Source organism: Rhamphochromis sp. 'chilingali' (assembly GCF_963969265.1).
Source record: "Rhamphochromis sp. 'chilingali' genome assembly, chromosome: 12".
Taxonomy (NCBI): Eukaryota; Metazoa; Chordata; class Actinopteri; order Cichliformes; family Cichlidae; genus Rhamphochromis; species Rhamphochromis sp. 'chilingali'.
This window is the reverse complement of record NC_137939.1, coordinates 9600758-9619442: the sequence shown is the minus strand read 5'-3', so window position 1 is coordinate 9619442 and position 18685 is coordinate 9600758. Positions and strand designations below refer to the sequence as shown.

At 40.5% G+C, this 18685-nt stretch overlaps 2 protein-coding genes across 5 annotated transcripts; one reads left to right on the top strand and one right to left on the bottom strand.

Annotated features, from left to right (window-relative positions):
* Positions 1-1197: 1197 nt before the first annotated feature.
* On the bottom strand, positions 1198-4193 carry casp9 (caspase 9, apoptosis-related cysteine peptidase). 3 transcript variants are annotated; one of them, XM_080899726.1, is made up of 11 exons: positions 4007-4193; positions 3755-3905; positions 3448-3658; positions 3276-3341; positions 3140-3198; positions 2875-3051; positions 2705-2794; positions 2351-2498; positions 2083-2271; positions 1891-2000; positions 1198-1791 (listed from the first exon to the last, which is right to left on the bottom strand). In XM_080899726.1, exons 2-11 carry the CDS (start codon positions 3884-3886, stop codon positions 1687-1689), a joined length of 1287 nt encoding a protein of 428 aa, XP_080755852.1. In that variant the 5' UTR covers positions 3887-3905; positions 4007-4193; the 3' UTR covers positions 1198-1686. The 3 variants fall into 3 exon arrangements, with proteins under 3 accessions (XP_080755852.1, XP_080755851.1, XP_080755853.1); XM_080899725.1 differs by having other exon boundaries at positions 3755-4193; XM_080899727.1 differs by having other exon boundaries at positions 3161-3198; positions 3755-4193.
* A 153-nt stretch (positions 4194-4346) lies between these two features.
* LOC308407826 (dnaJ homolog subfamily C member 16-like) lies at positions 4347-10941 on the top strand. 2 transcript variants are annotated; one of them, XM_080899724.1, is made up of 15 exons: positions 4347-4522; positions 4869-5050; positions 5132-5198; positions 5733-6057; positions 6168-6352; positions 6457-6561; positions 6641-6799; positions 7111-7241; positions 7345-7528; positions 7651-7830; positions 8366-8442; positions 8611-8691; positions 8858-8947; positions 9038-9208; positions 9309-10941. In XM_080899724.1, exons 2-15 carry the CDS (start codon positions 4878-4880, stop codon positions 9754-9756), a joined length of 2376 nt encoding a protein of 791 aa, XP_080755850.1. In that variant the 5' UTR covers positions 4347-4522; positions 4869-4877; the 3' UTR covers positions 9757-10941. The 2 variants fall into 2 exon arrangements, with proteins under 2 accessions (XP_080755850.1, XP_080755849.1); XM_080899723.1 differs by having other exon boundaries at positions 4347-5050.
* Positions 10942-18685: the final 7744 nt, after the last annotated feature.

Genomic DNA, 18685 nt, shown 5'->3' with positions numbered 1-18685 from the left:
ATAGTACCAGACCTACATACTGTAATTTATGTTGCACACGCAAAAGCAAAAGTATGTTACCAAAATAGGGGGAAAAAAAGAGAAAGGTGTCTTGAGTTCTTTAAATACTTTTTCAGCTGTGTGAAACCATGAAAGGTACTTCCCATGGGAACAATTTGGACATGCAATGCATCTGATCATCCTTTCTGAGCAGTACACTTTCAAATCGTAACTATTTTTATTGTTACCGCACTACTGCGACTATTACACTTTCATTTTGTAGGAAAACCCTCAGCCTTCGAAGCTACCCTATTTTGCAGAACTTAAAATCTTGGGTTGCAGTTTCACACAGCCAAATTGCCCTCGAGTGTCTGATGCTGGCTTCCTGAGAGTTTTGATGAGTCTTGTGTGACTTTCTTGTATGTATTGTCTGTTTCAAATCCCTGCAAAAAGTTTAATGATATTCAAAACTGAGATGTAATGATTTTTTCTTTTTGAGATGTTTTTGGTGGACGTCTTACGCTTTACTGTTGCTATTAATTTCCCATCTTGAAGAAGTTGGATTTGTTCTATCCCAAACACAGCAGTTACTGTGGCCACATTCTCTATTAAATCTGGGGGGGGGGGGGGGGGGGGGGGTTTATTCTTTAATACACTCTCAACACACTGTCACACTCAAAATCTGGTCAAAAATGTTGAGTCTGCTGTAAGAGCTACCTGTAGAACTTGTGATGAAAGTAGGTGGGATCATGAGACTTCCAATCAGTTCAAATACTTACAAATGTATAGTTGATTTATACCACTTAACAAAATCCTTTTTTTTCCTAACAGGCATTACAACTTTAGACATTTCTATGGCTGAGTGTGGCCAGCCTGGGTTCGAGTCCGACCCACGGCCCTTTGCCACATGTCTCCCTCTCTCTCGCTCAGCTTTCCTGCCATTTCTTGACTGTATCTGTCAATAAAAAACTTAAAAAGGCAAAGAAAAGCAAAATTGTGTTTAATTATTATTTAACGTTTAAAAGAGGATTCAGTACTTCAAATTTGTTGAAGTCAACACTTTCTCATTCCTACATAAGCACAACAGACCAAACAAAGAGCAGTGAATGCTTCCACTCTCAGTGGAGATTTCATTTAATAATTGTATTCTTTTATAATTATTACAATAATTAATAATTTAAACTTTTACTACAGACAGAAAAAAAGAACACACAAGAATCTCACTCCTCCTTTTATTTGAGTCTGATGTGTGACTCATATCTAGTTCACGGAAAGTTATCCCAGCATGAACAAAACAGCATTTTATACATGATCAGTGCACAAACAGCCAGAACAGGAGAAAGAGCAAAAACAATGGAGAGTATAAGTTACACATTATTGGCTCTGTGAAAAAGCTGACACACATAAGTAGATTGAAGGTTCGCAGAGTGCATGGAGTGCATCTTTCCTCTGTCAGCTGCTACTGCATGTGTGAATTAAAACAAAAATAACCTGAACAACATTTTCATAGTAATAGTTCAGTATTTTAAAAAGCTCATTTAGAATCCATTAACCCTCAGAAAACACAGAAAGGTATTACAATTACAAGATGTCATCCATTCAGTTATAGCAGATTCACAGCAGAGTCAGAAATCACACACACTGTAACTGTGCCGAAAAAGAAGTTACAGTGCTGTGAAACTGAAAGAGACTACTGCACTTATTCCATTACGTTTGGGTTCGAAAGTAGAGGAGTTTGCGGAGGAAGTTAAAGGAACCGGGCATTTGTTTGTATAGGCCTTTTGCAGAGTTTTGGGAGACTTCGTTGTTAACCTAAAACAAGAAGAGTCAATAATCAGACATCACTGTGTCTAAAGCCAAAATCTCTTAAAGTCCTCAGTTATTTTTTCTGATATATTAAGAGAAGCTCACCATCATCAACATTGTGACTAAGTCAACAGTGGCAGCGTTTTCCTCAAGTATACAGTCCAGTGTCTGGACGTACCACGAGCCCGACTGGGTCTCTCGCCAAGAAACATAACCTGTATTGGTCACATGGCCAAAAAGGTATTAAGGACACATAGATCTGAAAGGCTGTTTTTGTTTGAAAGAAAAAACACGCACCTGGAAAAGTAGAGTAGGACACCAGGATGTCACTCGGCGTGGGCAGGGTGGGTCTGGCGTCTGGTTCATCGGACATGCTCAGAGAGTCGCTGCTGGATGACATTGGAATAGCATCCGTCTGGTCATCCATTCCACCAGAGGATGGTTCGACCTCATCGGGGGACACCTCGAAGCCCATGTCTCTCTCATCTTGGGGACAAACACAAGCTCATTTTTACACCTCACTTGTTCCTATTAATTTTTAAACTGTGCGTTTTCTGACAGCTACCTCCTCCACAGGCCTGGATGAAGAACAGTTTAGGTTTGCCTTGCAAAGACGGGCAATGCTGGCCATTGAGGTAGTTTGTGATGTGCTGCACTGGTACGTACTGTCCGTCCACACCGTACACGGCACCAGGAAAGCGGTTGTGATTCACCTAAGGAAAGAAATATTAGCAAAAATCGTCTTACATGTCAGTCCAGTCAGATGTAGATCACATAATGGCATTTGCCAGTTAAATATTAAAATATTAACTGTAAAAAATATTAAATCCTGTGTATTTCCAGAGTATTCCAGCTGATTATTCTGAAGGGATGCAATGTTTTTTTTAATGAACATCAGAATCAGCTCAGCATGTCTTACCTCAGTGCCATGGGACAACATGATGACCACGCAGCAGTCATACTGGGAATGATCCTTCTTCGACAAAGTCAACAGCTCATGTTTGATTTGCTGGAATGTGGAATTAACCGTTAGGTCCGCAATCTTTAATACCCCTCAACACACACAGAGGCAGAAGACCCGATTCTTACTTTTTGTCTCAGGTTCGTCCTCACTTCCACGACAAAGTTGAGTGTCTTGAATCGTCTCTCCAGCTTTTCACAGTCTATGTTGGAGCCCTTGCGATTTTTCAGCATGCTGTGAGGTTCAAACTCCATGTTGTTTATGATGAGGCAGTAACCACACGGGCTCGCGTCCATTTTATAGCCCTAAGGCACAGAGAGGCGCAGAATAAAAAGAAAACAGAAAGGGCTGTCACGTAAACATGTAAGTGTGCAGCACGGAAATGGTGCTTACTTGAAGGCTGTCACGTCTTACTCTGCCCGGTCCTGGTCTTGGCTTTCCCCCCCCAGGCGCTGTGGCACACACATTAATACACATTAAGCACAAATAAACTTACAAGACTGTTATTTAAATGGATAACATAGCTTACGAGAACTAGAAGGGATTTCTGGCTTTTTAACATCTTTTCCTGGTTTGTTACCATCCACTGGAGAGGCTGTCAAAGAAACAAAGGACACACAGATGAGTCAAATTCTTATCATCTGAAAGTGTTTGGCTCTAAAGACTCTCACATTAAATATTCCATAATGAAATACACTTACTAATTGGAAGAGGCTGGATTACAGGGCGGACAACTTGAGTGGGTGTTGCGGGCTGCAGGGTAACAGCTGGAGCTCCATTTTGTAGGAGCTCTGCCAAACTCTCCTGACCTGTCTCCTGAAGGCACTGCAGAAATAAGGGGAAAGCCCGACTCCCACGGGTTTCCAAGTCCTGGACTAACTGCCTGGCCTGGTTTCGTCTGGTCCCAGCGCTCTGATAATAGGAGACATAGTCTTAATTGAGTACAATTATGATATTTTTACTCCCCCTCTAAAAAAAGGAAAAGAAAACCACAGTCCCACGACCTACCTGTATCTCATCGATCATGTCCTGGGTGAAAATTCCTTTTTCCAGAAGGCCATCATAGAGTTTTGATGGATCCAAGTCTTTCACCAGGTTACTCCTGTTCCGCTGAAGAATATTCTTGTGTATTTCATCCATTGTCCATTTAATGCTAACGCTGGAGACACAGGGAAGAAAAAATCCGTAACTAAAAAATTGTTATTTTCGTTTTCGATCACGGGTTAATTCTGTGTCGTCAAAGGAGGAAAATGATCCTACTTCTTCGTAAAAGTGAAACGGGTACTTTGTTGTAGGAGTGTCGTTTACAGTTCGTATTTTTTTTGTCGGTTTCACAAGCTATTTCCTTGTTTACATCAGCGTTGCCTGTGATTGGTCCACTTACAGCGGATGAAGAAAAAAGCGAGGGTGTATTAGATTTATTTACCCCGCGTTCGCTTCCGCGCGGGTAGCGACCGATGGCCAGCTGAAGCTTAAATCGCGTTACGACGAGCATTAAACCAAACGCACAACGAAGAGAAACGTAACCTGTCGACAAAACACTCAATTTCCCGAAATGACTTTCGACACCGGACTCCACCCCCTTTTTTACTCTCGCTCCAGCTTCACAGCAGCAGCAGCAGGTTATCGGCTTGCCCTGGAAGATTTGTGGGATGCTGCTGAACACACCCTTTACATTTCGCTGTCGCTTCGACTCAGCGTTGAGTCGGGGCAAATAAGGGGGCAAAACCTTCCCCCACTATGTGGCGTTGTACCGGCTGACTGCATCTGCTTCAGGTGACTAGAAACGTGGAGATGTCGCGTTGAGACAACCGCTGTAGCAACGCCACTAACACTAAGGGTTTATCCTCGAGGAACAACGTTACTGTCACGGCCCTGTAACATGACACCATAATTATATTTGATTTTCAGCTGCCGTATATCGCCTAGCTTGCTTGGGTGCTGTATGTAGCATGCTGTAATACTGTTTTTAGCATATCGTGCCTGCCTTCACCGTTTTCCCATCATCAGAAAGCTAATGGAGGGAAAGGTTTCTCAGATATGCAAGCCATCTAAAATATAGGTCCTAAACATTTTTTGCCCACTTTAAATGAATGGCGATCGCTCCTCTGATGTGTTGAAGGTAACTGTGATGGCACGGTCAAAACTGTCTCTGCCACTGGCCATTGTGGTGGTCCTCCATGTGCTGCTGGCGGGACTTGTCTATGCTGAGCCCGAGATGGACCCATACAAAATATTGGGAGTAACGAAGGGGGCAAGTCAGGCAGAGATCAAGAAGTTCTACAAGCGTCTTGCTAAAGAATGGTAAGTATTTCCTCACGACACTTCGGGCTTCAGGTTTTAAACCTCATTGTACTCTGAGCTAATAGAACTGATCTTCTCTAGGCATCCTGACAAAAACAAAGATCCGGGTGCTGAGGACATGTTTATAAAGATTACTAAATCTTATGAGGTTAGTTGGTTTTATAAATAATATTAATGGTGTGTTGCATATACAGATGAGGACAAAATGATTCCCAGGTTTTGTCAACATTTTCCCAAGCAAGAGATTATCAGCATGGCATTTCTAAAAATACTAGTTTTCTTAAGAAAACATAAATTATTTCCTAATGCACATAAGATTCGTATGACTTCATAAAACAAACAAACAAAGATTACCAGGGTCAACATTATTAACCTTCTGAAGAACTAACCTTTTTATTGAGTCATAGCACAAACCACTGCTGTGCAATGATATGCTTTAACTTTGTGATGCTCAAAGCTTGTAAAATCAAGTTAATACTGAGGCTTATCATCCAATTTACTCTTTCTGTGTGTGAAGTAAAATATTGTAAGCAACCAAAATACAAACTGAAATGTTTGGAAAAATTCTCATCCAGAGTGCTAATATTTTTGTCCTCATCTGCATTGAAGTAAAACTTGAATTAGGTGGTGTGAGTCAGTAAAAGCTAATAATATATTTATATTTGTTCTACCGCAAATCCAGATCCTGTCCAATGAGGAAAAACGTACCAATTACGACCGTTACGGGCAGATGGATGATACTCAGCCATATGGCAACACTCACTATGGCCATCGCCACGATAGCTTTTACTTCGACGAGTCCTTCTTCAACTTTCCCTTTAACAGCAAGAATCACAGAGACTTTGCTGACAGCAAGTACACATTACACTTTAACCAGTACGTTAATGACGTTGTGCCTGACAGCTACAAGAGACCGTACCTGATAAAGATCACCTCCGACTGGTGCTTCAGCTGCATCCATATTGAGCCCGTCTGGAAGGAAGTGGTGCAAGAGATGGAGAGCCTAGGTTTGGAGTGAACCTATAAATCATCCAGAATTATCATGCATCCCCTTCCTGATGTGTAAATGTATAGAGTGAGTAATGATGTGTGTTTTCTTGGTATCCTGTTTATGCAGGTGTTGGAGTAGGTGTGGTGGATGTAGGCTATGAGAGACGGTTAGCCAATCACCTCGGTGCTCACCGCACTCCATCGATACTCGGAGTCATCAATGGCAAAGTGACATTTTTCCATTATGCTGTTGCGAAGGAGCACCTGAGGCAATTTGTAGAAGATCTGCTTCCTCAGAGACTTGTGGAGCGGGTAAATGTCTGCAGGTCTTGCAAAAATGAAAAAACAAACAAACAAAAAAACGACATTGCATCGTGACTACATTTATTAAAAAGGATTTGTTTTCTAAACTACAGGTAACTGACAAGAATGACCTGCAGTTCTTGAACAGCTGGCACGAGCTCAATAAGCCTCATGTGCTTCTGTTCGACCAAGTGCCTGCTGTTCCTCTGCTATATAAAGTAAGTGTTTGCTCATTTTTATGCTACATGTAACTGAAGTGCATCAACATACCAATCACTTATCTTTGCATCTACACAGTTGGCAGCTTTTGCTTATAAGGACTACTTGCAGTTTGGCTATGTGGACCAGGGCCTTTCAGAGACTGCTAATCTGCAAAAACAGTTTAATATTAACACTTATGCTCCAACAATGCTCGTCTTCAAAGAGAACATTGACAAGCCGGCTGACATTATACAGGTAAATTAAAACAATACTTGAAATAAAGTAGTGCTGTGTGATACTGCGATTTTTGCTATGGCGCCAATACCAATATCAGTACTTTTAACCTAAAAAACACAATTCAGTGCACTATATAGTGAATTTAGAGGATATTGTGCTAGCATCCATCCAATGTCACTATTGGTATTGATACTATTAACATTTAGGATCAATCCGATCATCTCTAAAATAAAGTAATTCCTTTATTTAGTTTCTTAAACCACTGTGAACTTCATGCAAAAAACTTGATTAAAATGTCTCTTCACTCTGTTTTTTTTTCTTCTTGACAGGCAAAAGGAATGAAAAAGCAAATTATTGACGAGTTCATGTCAAACAACAAGTTTCTCCTCGCACCACGGCTGGTCAATCAGAAGCTCTTTGATGAGCTTTGTCCTGTCAAACAGTTTCATAGACGCAGGAAGTAGGAAAACATCTGTTTACTCCTGATGACTCTAAGCAAGTTCACCGGTTTTGTTGCAAAATCATATTTTTGTCATTCACAGTAACGTCTCTCCTCCTTTCAGATATTGTGTCCTGCTGATCACGGGTGATGAAGAGATCTTTTCCTTTGGGAATCAGGCGTTTCTCTCATTTGCTTCTACCAATACCAGGGAAGTTGTGAGGTTTGCCTATGTCTACCAACGGCTACAGCAACCGCTTTGTGACATCCTCACACAAAACAAGGACAGTGTGCAGTCGCAACCACAGGTAGAGTGTCATATATTGTATTGAGAGTGTAGTGTCCTGTTGTAAGCTATACCTTTTTATAAATTCTTTTCTTGGGTTCCCATCCCCCATCTTCTTTTGGATGTGTTGGGGTGTGTGTTCAGGTGGTTATCCTTGAGCGACGTAATGCTGCAGGAAAAGCATTTTTCAAGCCAGTTACCGCCTGGAACGGCAGTGAGGAAGACAAGCAGTGTCTTCAAGAGGAGCTGGAGCGACTACAGAAGGACCCATCCATTCTCATCCATGACGCCATGCTGCCTGAACTCAACAATGAGTTTGCCTCTGTATGTTCTCTTTGAGTGGAAATCATGGGTATCAATCATAGATTGTATCTAAAGATGGATGTAGCCTCTATGCTTGAAAAGTGAAACCAGTGCAGAAATGCCTGAAAACTGCAGCTTTTTTAATAACCAGCAGGGGGCGACTGATTGGAAGTCTAATTATATGGAAGCCTTTGAGAAAACAACATTACTTCTAACTTAATTTATGACATCAGTAAATACTTCCCTCATGAGTTTGTGGTCTCGATTTTCAGTTTCAAGCATTTTTTTAAAAAAGCGTGATGTTTGTCTTGTAAATAACATTCTGTGAAAAACACAAGTTGAAACAGGATGTATTTTCACACGTGGCTATGATAGGAGAGTGTAATTTCCTAGGTTTTCAGAAGGTAACAAAGAGATTTCTAATTTAATGGATGATATTACCTTAACTACGTTCATCTTTCACTTACAATTTAAAGTCTGAACCCTGCAATCTGCAAAGATTCCTGTTTACCAACCATCAGTTCTACCAAGCCCTGTTAATGCTTTTGTTCTGTAGATGTTTATAATCCGATGGATCTATGCATCTTATGATTACCTCTCTGAAGTCATTGATGATATTCTGCATAACAACTGGTAAGTAGAACAAACTTTTATTTTTTATGAACAGAAGTTGTTGAAGTTTTGAACTGCTACTACGGCAGTGTTTAATTTGCAAACAGTGCACCCCGTACGTTCTCTTTCTGATACGGAGGAGTACACATTAGCGATTTAAATACACTGTGTCTCATTGATGACTTGCAGGCGTGAGATGATGCCCCTTCTGTCCCTCATCTTCTCTGCCTTGTTCATCTTGTTTGGGACCGTGGTCATTCAGGCCTTCAGGTTGGCTGATTTAATGTACACATTTTTTGTTTCTGTAATTTCAACAGTACAAAGAAAACCAGGAGGAAGGGGTGGGGGGTGGGGGGGGTGGGGGTAAAGCAGCAATGCTGTTAATCTCTGCTATTCCTGTTCATGACTTTTGGAATTTCTCTCCGTGTTTTTTCAGTGACTCGAGTGATGATAAGCAGACAAAACCAAAGGCAAAAGATGGAACAAAAGCAGAAAATGGGTCATCAGGGAGCAGTAGTACATCAAGGCAAGACTATAATTTTTCCTCTGTTGCTTGTGGGAGCGAAATGCACGAAAAATGTTTTTCAGCTCTGCGTTTTTTTTCTGTGGATTTTAGTCGGCCTCCCAAGAAGAATTTTGTGGAGGTGACTGAGTTGACAGATATCACCTACATGAGCAACCTGGTGAAGCTGAGGCCAGGACACATGAACATAGTGCTAGTGCTCACTGATGCCTCCAAGAACATCCTCCTTAGCAAGTTTGCCAAGGAGGTCTATTCTTTCACTGGGTAAAACAAACATTCACTCTGGAGTAACTTAAATCCAGTGTATGTGTGAGTTTCTTTTGTGTGTTTATCATATTTCTAAATCTTGTTTGCACCCTCCTAGGAGCCTGACACTACATTTCTCCTTCCTGAATCTTGACAAGCACAGCGAGTGGATGAACACACTGCTGGAGTACACCCAAGATACAATGCAGATTGATGCCGATGACGACGAAGGGGCAAACCGCAAGATGGACTACACCGGCTACGTGCTGGCACTTAACGGTCATAAAAAGTACCTGTGTCTGTTTAAACCCATCTACACCGGGGAAGACCTTGACAGCAAGTCGTCCGAGGATGAAGGAGCCGCCTCTGGGGGGAGGTCCAGGTCCAGGTCCCGCGATGACCACCCACCACGTAAATCCAACCGAGCTCGCAGCATATCCACCCTACAGATCCACCACAAACTGGACCGCCTGGGGTTGTGGATGGAAAGGCTGATGGAAGGCACTTTGCCTCGTTACTACATCCCAGCCTGGCCAGGACTTGACAAAATCACCCCCAATAAATAGATGGCAGGTGAAAGACTTAGTATTTATCTACTGTAACACTGAAATGGTTTCATTCATTACTGAAGATTTTTTTCTTTTTGCACTTGAGATATATATTAAGTACAGATTTTTCCTAAGTTGGGCCAAAATTATAAACTTGGCTTTAGTCTAACTACTGTGGAGGAGGCCTTTTAGCGTACCTCCAGTACTCGTTGCATGCTGTATTTTTTTTTAAACTGCTGTTAGTCATATTTTTATTCAGGCAAATGCTGCTTCAGCCTTGTGAAGAGGAAACAGAATCACTGTGGTAACGTCTACAATCTGGATTTCATGGCCATAAATCATATTTACTCACACTATGAAAGAGGCCGATAGAAGCCTTAGAGTCAGGTTATAGTCTGTCAGAGCTAGTTCGCAAGACGCTCCAGGACTTCTACAGGCTTGGACTCAGTTATACACCTAAAATGTGGCACAAATAGTAGTGTAACAGATTAAATTAGGAAAGCTGTAGAGAGAAGCTCAATGTCAGCTGCCCAACTGCAGCGTCACATTTCACTTCTGCAAAGTTAGACAAACAGGGGAAGGAGTTTGAAACTTTCACTGATGAATACTGTGAAAAGAGATGCGTCAACCCAACATTAAACATCTTTGCATTTGTATGCATCTCACTCATAAGTTTATACATTATCTCCATCGTGCTGACTATTCCTGTGCAATATACATGTCATGACAATGCCTTTTACCCTGGACCTCGAGGCATGCTCCTTTTTTTTCTTGTCGCTTTTTTGTTATGGGGTTGTTGATACACACAAGATTTATTCAACAACCTTGGCCTACTTAGAAATCTTAGCCAGTAGCTTTATGTAGCAAACATAATAAACAGGCTCTCCATTTCATCTTCTGAATGTTTTCCAACTGGCTGAGGCTGACTAACATGCCATCTTAAATTACATACCCAACTGAAAGTGGAACTTAGGTTATGCTTGCCTAGTTTATACATTTTGTTTTGTTCACATTCAATGTAAAAAAAAAACGGTTACAATACTTTTGTTGGTACATAGTGATGTGAATATTGCACATAACCATGTTATCTATACGACGTGTATTTTAAAAATGACTTTGTTTGAAAGATACAGTGAATGTTTTACACTACTGAGACTACAGTTACTTGTTTTTGATTAAGTAAAAAAGTGTCAGCTGTCATAAGATGTTTCAGGTGGTCTTTAATACTGTATTTATCCTCTTGTTAGTAGTAATTAAATGCATTATGTTTATGGATTAAAAGTCATTGTAATGTGTTGAGAGATTAGTTTATATTCCAGTTTAATGATCTGGGAGTACAGTTGCCCCAGGGGCTTCTTCTGCTGTAGCTGGGGGGAAGTAGATAGATTAGCTTATCAAATGCAAGAATCAATGAAATTTATGAATTATTTAAATAGCTACCAAAACCCCCCCCAAAAAACCCCAAGTTGTTTGCTAATAGTGCGCATAAACTGGTGAAATTTGTTTCTAGCCTATCACAGGCAGGAAGCGATGTACGCCTTGGACAGGTCTGACATTCATACTTATGGGCAATTTATAATCACAAAGTAACCTGACCCCACTAACTGAATGTCTTTGGACTATGGCAGGAAGCTGAGGTATCTGTGTGCAAGCTGCACACAGAAAGGCCCTGGGCGCTTGGTGGATTTGAACCTGGACCTTGCTGCGAGGGAAAAGTAGATAAAATTCTGAAGAAAGGCTCTCTTCTGTTTTGTATTCATTGACTGTGTTTAGGCTTGGTTAGGCTAAATGAAAGATAATGGTCTTGTTAAAAAACAGGGTTTCTACAATTTTAAACACACCTTAGAGGGTGTGTTTGGCAGAAGGTTTTGAAGGCATACTTTCAAGTGCATGTTTGAACTGGAAAATTTCATAATGCTTTTAAATCAGGTAAATCTAATATTAATATAATAATAGTTTCCATGTTGCATCACTTGGTTATAAATTATTATTTGTTTCATTTCAACAGGGAGCTTGGGCTTAATGTGGGCTACTGTATTAACAACCAGATTTCCCACATAACACAGCCTTTCATGAATGAACAGTGGTTGAGATAAGCAACAAACATGCATGCACACAGCAACAGGCATATGTGTAAGAAACTGGAAAATATTAACAGCGTATGCACTGTTTCACAGTGGATCGTGGCATGTTGAAGTGTTTCTGCTCTCTCTCATAGCACTCCTGTTACATTCAGGTAAATCTATGCATAGAAACAGAGAAACACACTCCTCACTCTAGTAGTCAGCCAAGAGGGAGGAGCCAGCGGTATCTCATGTGGCAAGGTAGTATTGGAATATGAAAATAACCATCTGTCAGATCTGTTGAGGTCATCTAATCCCTTTCCAGCAGATGTTTTTGCATGTCAGCAGGTGTGGTTCTGAATATGGATATCTAACATTGGCCTTCATTTCAACAGGGAGCATGCCAGGAAATAAAGTTAGTAGATATGAATTCTATGTAACATACCTTCTTTTTGCACATTAACAAGTCTCACTCTGCTTGCCATTAGAATGAATACAGGCTTAAGACTTCTATCCTTTCCTTACAGGATATGGGAGAGTTCTCAAACATGCTTTAATGCGATTTCATACAAAAATACACACTTCCAGATACATTATTTTAACTTTCTAAAAGCTTATCTGACATTTAACCTTGTTTCCCCTGAGCTGCGTTGTTGAGAGCACCAGGGGGATTAGCTCAAATGGTAGAGCGCTCGCTTAGCATGCGAGAGGTAGCGGGATCGATGCCCGCATCCTCCAAAATGTTTTTGACTATAGTCAAAATTGTGGCTATTTAATTGAGCGTATCCAGATTAAAATTTGATAAACTGTGCAGTCCCAGCTCCATCAAATGATCACTTCTGACCGAAGGTCTTGCAAGACTTTGAACTGGAGGTGGATCTTACATGAAGGGTGACCCGACAACCCGTTTTAAAGCAATTTTAACTTTTCAAAAATATTCGAGTAAAGCTAGTTACTCTTACAGCTTTTGTGTGGTCATGGAAAGTCACATTTCCCATCTTTTTTTTCCCCTGGGCACTACATCAAGTAGTAATCAATAATCCCTGAATCCTCGAATCCTTAAATAATATCCTCAGTAAGTTACAAAAACAGTGCATTTCTGTTGCATGGTGCGGTTGAAGCATTCAGAATGCCTAACCAGCTTAATGCACTTTTAAACTTTTAATTATACACTTTTGTAATCATACCGAGCAGCATTTGAAAGTTATTCAGCAATAGCTTTCAGGTCCCCTCTAACAGCTGTGCCAGCACTCCCCGAGTCCGTATAATTGCCACTTCGCATATTTCACAGTGTGCCATAAGAACTCTTTATGCTACAAAATATGTGAGTTATTAGTAAATGGGAAAAACTTAACATCTAATTGTGTTTTAGTTTGCTTTGTTGTCTAAATGAGCCTCGTAACCATCAGTGTTAAACCTTTAAATAACATCACACACTGCAGTAGGGTATATTAGGGACACTGTGTGCACATTTCTTTCGAACAGTGAATCGATGACGCTGTGTCATGACAATGTCAGTCATTATGAAGAATATGACACAAGCACAGGAACTACTGATTAGAAGTGGAACGCTTGTTAAGTTAATGTGCATGTGTAGAGCAAAAATGCCAGTTCTGCCTTTTTGGCGCGTCTCATATTTGAACAGTTTCAAATGCGCATTTTACAGACAGATCCGCTGTGCTTTATTTATAATATGCATACGTACAATGGAATTAAAATGTATCAGGGTTTTGTAGTGTTCAGTTCATCATCGGGTCACAACCCGCAGTATCAAGTAGGGGGGATTAGCTCAAATGGTAGAGCGCTCGCTTAGCATGCGAGAGGTAGCGGGATCGATGCCCGCATCCTCCATACGCATTATTCTTTACAAATAAAAGCAAAGATTTTCCGCTGACACGGTCGTCTTACTCCGCTATCATTATGTTATGGTAATTAAAACTTGTATAAACGGTGGTATCTTAACTTTGACCAGGTAGGTCACCCAGTCCCTAAGAAGACCGAAGACCTCAGGCCACACATCTGCGCGTACATCCCAGAAGGAGAAGGGCCCCTGGCATGTTAACAGTTTTGATGCTATCATGCTAAAATGATGGCAGTTAAAATGACTGACTTATCAGACAGCTGAGAGACAAAGTCTTACAAATGAAAGGCAGTACTTGGAAAAAATATCCTATGAAAACATGTTTCTTTTTTTACAATTATATGAGCGCATGATAGTTTATCATTACCATTAGCAGTTTACTATTTACCGCTGAAGACAGACATGTTTTGTTTATGTTTTACAGAAATAATAAAAGGACCAAAAAAAGAAGAAGAACAAAGAAATCACCAGGGCCATATTATGAATAGGAAAATGTCGTTTGTGTAAAAAAGGACTTCAGAAGGAAACCATTTCAGTGGTTAAATGCCGGTAATTTAGTTTTTAGGTTTGTTGTTGTTGTTGTTGTTGTTTTTAGAAGTTTAGAAGAATGCCACACACGCAGACACTCGCTCCTTAATCAGCTGCGCACATATTCAGCTCACAGATCACGCGATCCCTTACTAATAAAAGTTGTCTAACGTGATAAATTGCTTAAACAAGGAAATTACAAATGTGGTTGCAAAGTTAAAAACAATTAGTTACTTTTTAAAAAATGATTCACAACCTGAATAGGTAATAAAGCAATAGATCTTTCAGCCCAATTCTATTTTTTCTGCATAATCCATCATATAAAATGTAATCAAATGAAAAAGTCTCTTTTTGAAACTAGTTTTATTAGTTTTAATCTTTTAACTTTACCCATGAAGCAAACATTAAATTATATGCAACATTCTCTGACTGGAAGAAATTTGTTTAACATTTAAACCTATTTTCTGCATATTCCAGCATATAAATTACATTTTTTTTTCTGTGCTAGTGCAAGGTAAGTCCAAATAACATAAAAATGAATGCTGTTTCATCTCACTCACATCTGTCTGGTGTTGTGTTCATGTTTGGCTTCGCAACATTTGGTTGTATTCAGTCGTACATGTTTTGTGGAAATTCCTTCTGTCAGTTTATTTTGTTTTTACAGTCAGTGATTAAATTCTTTATATAATTTTCTCTCATTTCCTACATGAATATAATTAGCACAAATCCACAGACGGCCTGTCATATTTTCCGTCACAAGATGGCACCACACACCGAGTCAAATCAACTTCCTGTCAGTACGCAGTTTCCAAGAGACTGGAAGAACTATTCTCTAAGATACATAAAATTAAACGTAAATGATGTGAAGATTATATTTAAAAAAATTAATTGCAAAGTGTGTGTGTGTGTGTGGGGCAGAATATTTTACTGGTACAGGAAGGAAAAGCCCATACTATGTATTTATTGTTTTGTTTTTGTTTTTGTCTTGATAGAGTTTTATTAATTGCAGTTTGCTTATGGTTATGTTATCTTATATTTATCTAATATAAAGAAGTTTCATGTGCTACATGGTCTCTTGTCTTTTTTTTTTTTGATCCATTGGTGTTTTTTGAACCAGACAGGTGCATAACACTGTGCTGTTTGTGTGCTACAATACAGTCTTGGCAGGCATAGCAACAGTAACTAAGGGCGAGGTTTATCATCTGATCATGCATGTCTCTTGTGATCTTCCTCTCTCTTGCTTACTTGTGCTCTCTGGCCCTCTGTATTGAGCTAATGCTATCAATACAGGCTTTAAGGTCATCCGTCAACATTTTCCTGTATGCTGGTTTGATTATCTGGTACAAAAAAAAGTAAGTGGAAGTGGAATCACACTGTGTGTCTCGTTGCTCTTATTAGTACGCTTTTTTATCTTATCTTTTCTTTAATGCAGAAGTTGGTGATCACTTGAGCTGGATTTCTTATGAGGTCATGTGTTTATATTTTTATTTAAAGTAATAATGACTCAAAGGGAAGTCACTCCCTTCCTCTTAGAGTAGGCGTGTGTGTGTGTGTGTGTGTGTGTGTGTGTGTGTGTGTGTGTGTGTGTGTGTGTGTGTGTGTGTGTTTGTGTGTGTGTGTGTGTGTACATTTGGGCAAGTGACGAGCCTATGTTCAGTTTTAATTAGTGGAGACTCGTTGACTGTATCCTGTGTTTGTGCATCTGTTCCTGTTTGTGTGTGTTAATGTGTTTTCAGTTATATGGCATCAATAGGACCAGAAAGTGAAAGCTCATCCCTAAACCAAACGTGTTACATGAATGGTAAAAATCAAGTTATGAGTTATGCTTTGAAGGATGAATTTATTCTTATTCTCGACACTCAGAGATACCAGCTCCGACTGATTGTACTGCTAGATTTGTTGGCTTGACATTTAGGCTTTGACTGCACAGTTTGCTAACTGAATGAAATCACTGATTGTATAAAAATGTTTTCTACAGTCACTGCTTGGAATACAGGTAGCTCTTTTACTGTAAATGTAGTCATGTGAAAAAGAAGGTGCACCCCGTTTCAATCCTATGGTTTTACATATCAGGACATAAAACAATTACTAGTATGCTATCTGGTCTTCAGCAGGTCTTAAAATCAGGTAAATATGACCTCAGATGAACAGAATCACATGACATAGTACCCTGTGCCATTATTTATTTAACAAAATGCAGAAGGACTGAGTGGAAAATTAAGTTCACTCTCAATGCTACCGTAGGAATTAAGAGGATAAGTAGGAGCAACGTGCTGTTAATAAAATACACTCGACTACCTGATCACCAGCAAGTGTGAGCACCTTTGCAAACACAGAAGTTTTGGTACTTTGCTAGTCTGCAGCATTCAGGTGTGTGTTAACAAATTGCGAAGGAGAGACAACAGCAACGGCCAGCAATAAAGAAAAGAAACTGTTGCTGCCCATCAGTCTAGGAGTGTCATAAGTTCATTTACAAACAATCCATCAGAAAACATTCAAGACAGCTGCCAATTTTTTTAGGAGTGGCTATGTCAGGAAATTCGATGATCTGATGAACTTGTTGTAAATGCACATTATATCGAAGTGTAAGCATGTATGCCCACTCTGTTGGAAGTGAATGGTATAATGGTGCAGCATGGTGGTCTGGTTAAATAATTAAATAAATTTGTAATCATACCGAGCGACATTTAAAAGTTATTCAGCAGTATCTTTGAGTCCTCTGTAACAGCTGTGCCAGCACTCCCCACTTTGCTACAAAATATGTGAGTTATTAGTAAATAAAATATATATATCTCATTGTGTTTTAGTTTGGTTGGAATCTAAATATGCCTCGTCACAAATGACTAAACATCACACACTGCAATATGCATTTGTGACAATCAGATCCGCCGTGATTTATTCAAGTAATGTATTTATTTATGTGCACAAGTAAATTACTGAAATAAATCAGTTTGTGTTCAGGTCATCATCGTCTTGTAACGTCATCACATGGTCCTGTTTTTATTGTTTTTAACTTATGTGCATACATACACTTGAACATTACCTGTGTCACGACAAAAGGGGGGGGGGGGTTAGCTCAAATGGTAGAAACAGATCCCCTGTGATTGAAGTAATGGTTTTACTTATGTGCATACATACATGAACGTAACCTGTGGCATTGCAAAGAAGGGGGATTAGCTCAAGTGGTAGAGCGCTTGCTTAGCATGCGAGAGGTAGCGGGCTCGATGCCCGCATCCTCCACACGCTTTGATCTTTCTAAAATGAAAACATTCCACTGTTATATGTTATGGTAACATAGACATAATCTTTATGTCTATGGAAAATGAAACTTGTATAAACTGTAGTATCTTAACTCTGATCAGGAAGATTAGGCGCTCCCCAAGAGTACCAAAGACCTGAGGCCACACATCAGTACATCCATCCCAGAAGGTGAAGTGGGGAGGCCCCAATACATTCAGCTATTATAGTTCTCTATCGTTATTTTATAGTAAATGAAACTTGTATAAACCGTGGTATCTTAACTGTGACCAAGAAGATTAGGCAGTCCCCAAGAGTACCGAAGAGCTGTGTGAAGTTCCCTCCTGCTTCAAACGCTCCACCATCATCCCTATTCCCAAGAAACTCACCATCACAGGACTGAATGACTACAGACCTGTCGCCTTGATGTCTGTGGTCATCAAATCCTTCGAATGACTGGTGTTAGCCCATCTGAAGGTCATTACAGGCCACCAGCTGGACCCTCCGCAGTTTGCCTACCGGGGAAACAGGTCGGTGAATGATGCAGTAAACATGGGGCTGCATTACATCCTGCAACACCTCGACTGCCCGGGAACTTATCCCAGGGTCCTGTTTGTGGACTTTAGTTCGGCTTTTAACATCATCGTGCCTGAACTTCTCTCCTCCAAACTCTCCTAGCTCAGCGTGTCACCAGCTACCTGTCAGTGGATCACCAGCTTCCTGACAGATAGAAAGCAACAAGTGAGGCTGGGGGAGATCACCTCTGAAACTTGGTCCCTCAGTATTGGTGCCCCTCAAGGATGTGTCCTCTCACCACTACTGTTCTCCCTCTACACTAACGACTGCACCTCCAAGAACTCGGCTTTTAAACTCCTAAAGTTTGCAGATGACACCACCGTCATTGGCCTCATTCAGGATGGTGATGCGTCTGCATACCGGCAGGAAGTTGAGCGGCTGGAGCTGAACACTCTTAAGACTGTAGAGATGACAGTGGACGTCAGGAGACATCCCTCAACTCTGCCCCCCCTCACCATATCAGATAGCCCTGTGTCGACTGTGAACATCTTCAAGTTCCTGGGTACCACCATCTCCCAGGACCTGAAGTGGGAGACCAACATCAACTCCATCCTCAAAAAGACCCAGCAGAGGATGTACTTCCTGAGACAACTGGGGAAGTACAGTCTTCTACAGGAGCTTCTGATCCAGTTCTACACTGCGGTCATTGAGTCTGTCCTGTGCTCCTCCATCACAGTCTGGT

What these genes read in the sequence shown, in the direction of transcription:
- casp9 (XM_080899725.1), bottom strand. Translation starts at nt 3,886, where the DNA reads ATGGATGAAATACACAAGAATATTCTTCAGCGGAACAGGAGTAACCTG. An exon ending in AGAAATCCCTTCTAGTTCTC is followed by an intron (nt 3,199 to 3,275) that starts GTAAGCTATGTT and finishes TGTGTGCCACAG; the next exon opens with CGCCTGGGGGGGGAAAGCCA. An exon ending in CATCCAGGCCTGTGGAGGAG is followed by an intron (nt 2,272 to 2,350) that starts GTAGCTGTCAGA and finishes TTTGTCCCCAAG; the next exon opens with ATGAGAGAGACATGGGCTTC.
- LOC308407826 (XM_080899723.1), top strand. Translation starts at nt 4,836, where the DNA reads ATGAATGGCGATCGCTCCTCTGATGTGTTGAAGGTAACTGTGATGGCA. An exon ending in AAGCGTCTTGCTAAAGAATG is followed by an intron (nt 5,051 to 5,131) that starts GTAAGTATTTCC and finishes GATCTTCTCTAG; the next exon opens with GCATCCTGACAAAAACAAAG. An exon ending in GCAAGAGATGGAGAGCCTAG is followed by an intron (nt 6,058 to 6,167) that starts GTTTGGAGTGAA and finishes CTGTTTATGCAG; the next exon opens with GTGTTGGAGTAGGTGTGGTG.